Source organism: Empidonax traillii, unplaced genomic scaffold, assembly GCF_003031625.1.
Source record: "Empidonax traillii isolate 1590-97213 ecotype Southwest subspecies unplaced genomic scaffold, ASM303162v1 scaffold3208:size14387, whole genome shotgun sequence".
In the NCBI taxonomy this organism is placed as follows: domain Eukaryota; kingdom Metazoa; phylum Chordata; class Aves; order Passeriformes; family Tyrannidae; genus Empidonax; species Empidonax traillii.
This window is the reverse complement of record NW_020958401.1, coordinates 1-1,692: the sequence shown is the minus strand read 5'-3', so window position 1 is coordinate 1,692 and position 1,692 is coordinate 1. Positions and strand designations below refer to the sequence as shown.

The following is a 1,692-nucleotide window of genomic DNA, read 5'->3' as shown; positions in this document are numbered from 1 at the left end:
CTCGGATCTCAAACCCCAGCCCCCAGACTTCTCTGCCTAAAAGAAGATCCCCACTGCGCACTTGCTGCCCTCTGTGCCCAGCCCACTCATGCAAGGTACTCACTGGGCAGGACTGGCTGTTCGTTGTAGCCTGGGAAAAGAGACAGACAGAGGGTCAGGAGCTGCAGCTGGGCAAGGGGCAGCACTGGGGGAGGGCTGGTGGGGGAGAGCAGAGGGGTCAGAGAGAGCAGCGTGGGTCACCATTGACGTAGAGGCTGTCCTTGTCCAAGCTGTAGGGGCCCAGCTGGCTGATGCCTCTGGTCTTGTTGCTCACTTGGTGGTACAGGCCCACCCTGTCCAAGGCTGCAGCCGAGGGCTCCTTCCTGTAGGTGCACACGGCGTCCACCCGGGTCTCGTCCCTCTGGCTGCCTGGCCTGAAAAGCACAGGGATGTCACTGAGATCCTGTCCACTGCACATCCCACCCTCTAGACCTTGTCTTGGGGCCTCTGTGACCCTTTTAGGGTGCACTTCGTTGTCATCCTAAGGCTACCATATCAGCATGTGGAGAGATGAATATAGGATAGAGGGGAGGCTTTATGGAAAGCGGGCATAAGGGTTGTACTCCTGCATCTGTTGGCCTGACACCTACTGAATAGAACTCCCTGATCTGAGCAAGAGACCTGCACAGACACTCACACAAGACCCATACCTGAAGGCTGTTGTTTCACATCCCTGGAAATCGGGGCCAATGCTGGTGTCCTTCAGCAGGTGGTCGAGCTGCCAAGGGGAGAGGTTTTCATAGTTAAGCCCTGGAGAGCTCCCGGCACTCCCTCCAAGGTTATGAGGAGAGTGGGGGCAAAGCAATGTCCCAGTGATAATCCACTCACCAAGGTGTTCATAACACGCTGTGCAGACTTGAACCTTGCTGAGTCTGGATTCTCCAGGTCAGAATTGTAGGGGAGGTTGGTGATGGTGAAGTTGACGGTGAAACGCTCGAGGGTGGCAGCTGTCGGTGGTGGGTGGGTGGGAGCTGGAAGAAGCACAGATGGGGAGTGACAAGGGGTAAGAGCCAGGGTTTCAATGCTTTGGCTGGAGAAGCGCAGAGGTCTCCTGCCAGCCGTGCTCTCCATTCAAAAGGCTTTCATGCTCCCAGCCTCTCCCCAGGATCTCAAGCCCCAGCCCTCAGACTTCTCTGCCTAAAAGAAGATCCCCACAAGGCAGTTGCTGCCTGTTGCACCCACTCCACTCATGCAAGGTACTCACTGGGCAGGACTGGCTGTTCGTTGTAGCCTGGGAAAAGAGAGACAGACAGAGGGTCAGGAGCTGCAGCTGGGTAAGGGGCAGCACTGGGGGAGGGCTGGTGGGGGAGAGCAGAGAGGTCAGAGAGAGCAGCGTGGGTCACCGTTGACGTAGAGGCTGTCCTTGTCCAAGCTGTAGGGGCCCAGCTGGCTGATGCCTCTGGTCTTGTTGCTCACTTGGTGGTACAGGCCCACCCTGTCCAAGGCTGCAGCCAAGGGCTCCTTCCTGTAGGTGCACACGGCGTCCACCCGGGTCTCGTCCCTCTGGCTGCCTGGCCTGCAAAGCACAGGGAAGTCAGTGAGCCCGTGTCCTCTGTACGTTTTCCTCTCTAGTCTGGCCATTGCAGTTTTTGTGGCCCTTCCAGGCATCATTTTATGGCTAAAGTATCAGTATGTAGAGTGAAGAGTGTTGGA

General features: G+C 57.1%; 1 protein-coding gene across 1 annotated transcript in view; it reads right to left on the bottom strand.

The window, feature by feature from the left end:
* The window catches only part of LOC114072436 (mucin-16-like), a gene marked incomplete at both ends in the record, with an annotated part of 13,883 nt that extends 12,328 nt beyond the window's left edge, over nucleotides 1–1,555 (bottom strand). The window contains 6 exons of the mRNA XM_027910333.1: nucleotides 104–130; nucleotides 241–413; nucleotides 690–757; nucleotides 868–1,010; nucleotides 1,244–1,270; nucleotides 1,383–1,555. Of these exons, the coding sequence (XP_027766134.1) occupies nucleotides 104–130; nucleotides 241–413; nucleotides 690–757; nucleotides 868–1,010; nucleotides 1,244–1,270; nucleotides 1,383–1,555 (611 nt within the window). The remainder of the gene's footprint in view (nucleotides 1–103; nucleotides 131–240; nucleotides 414–689; nucleotides 758–867; nucleotides 1,011–1,243; nucleotides 1,271–1,382) is intronic.
* Nucleotides 1,556–1,692: the final 137 nt, after the last annotated feature.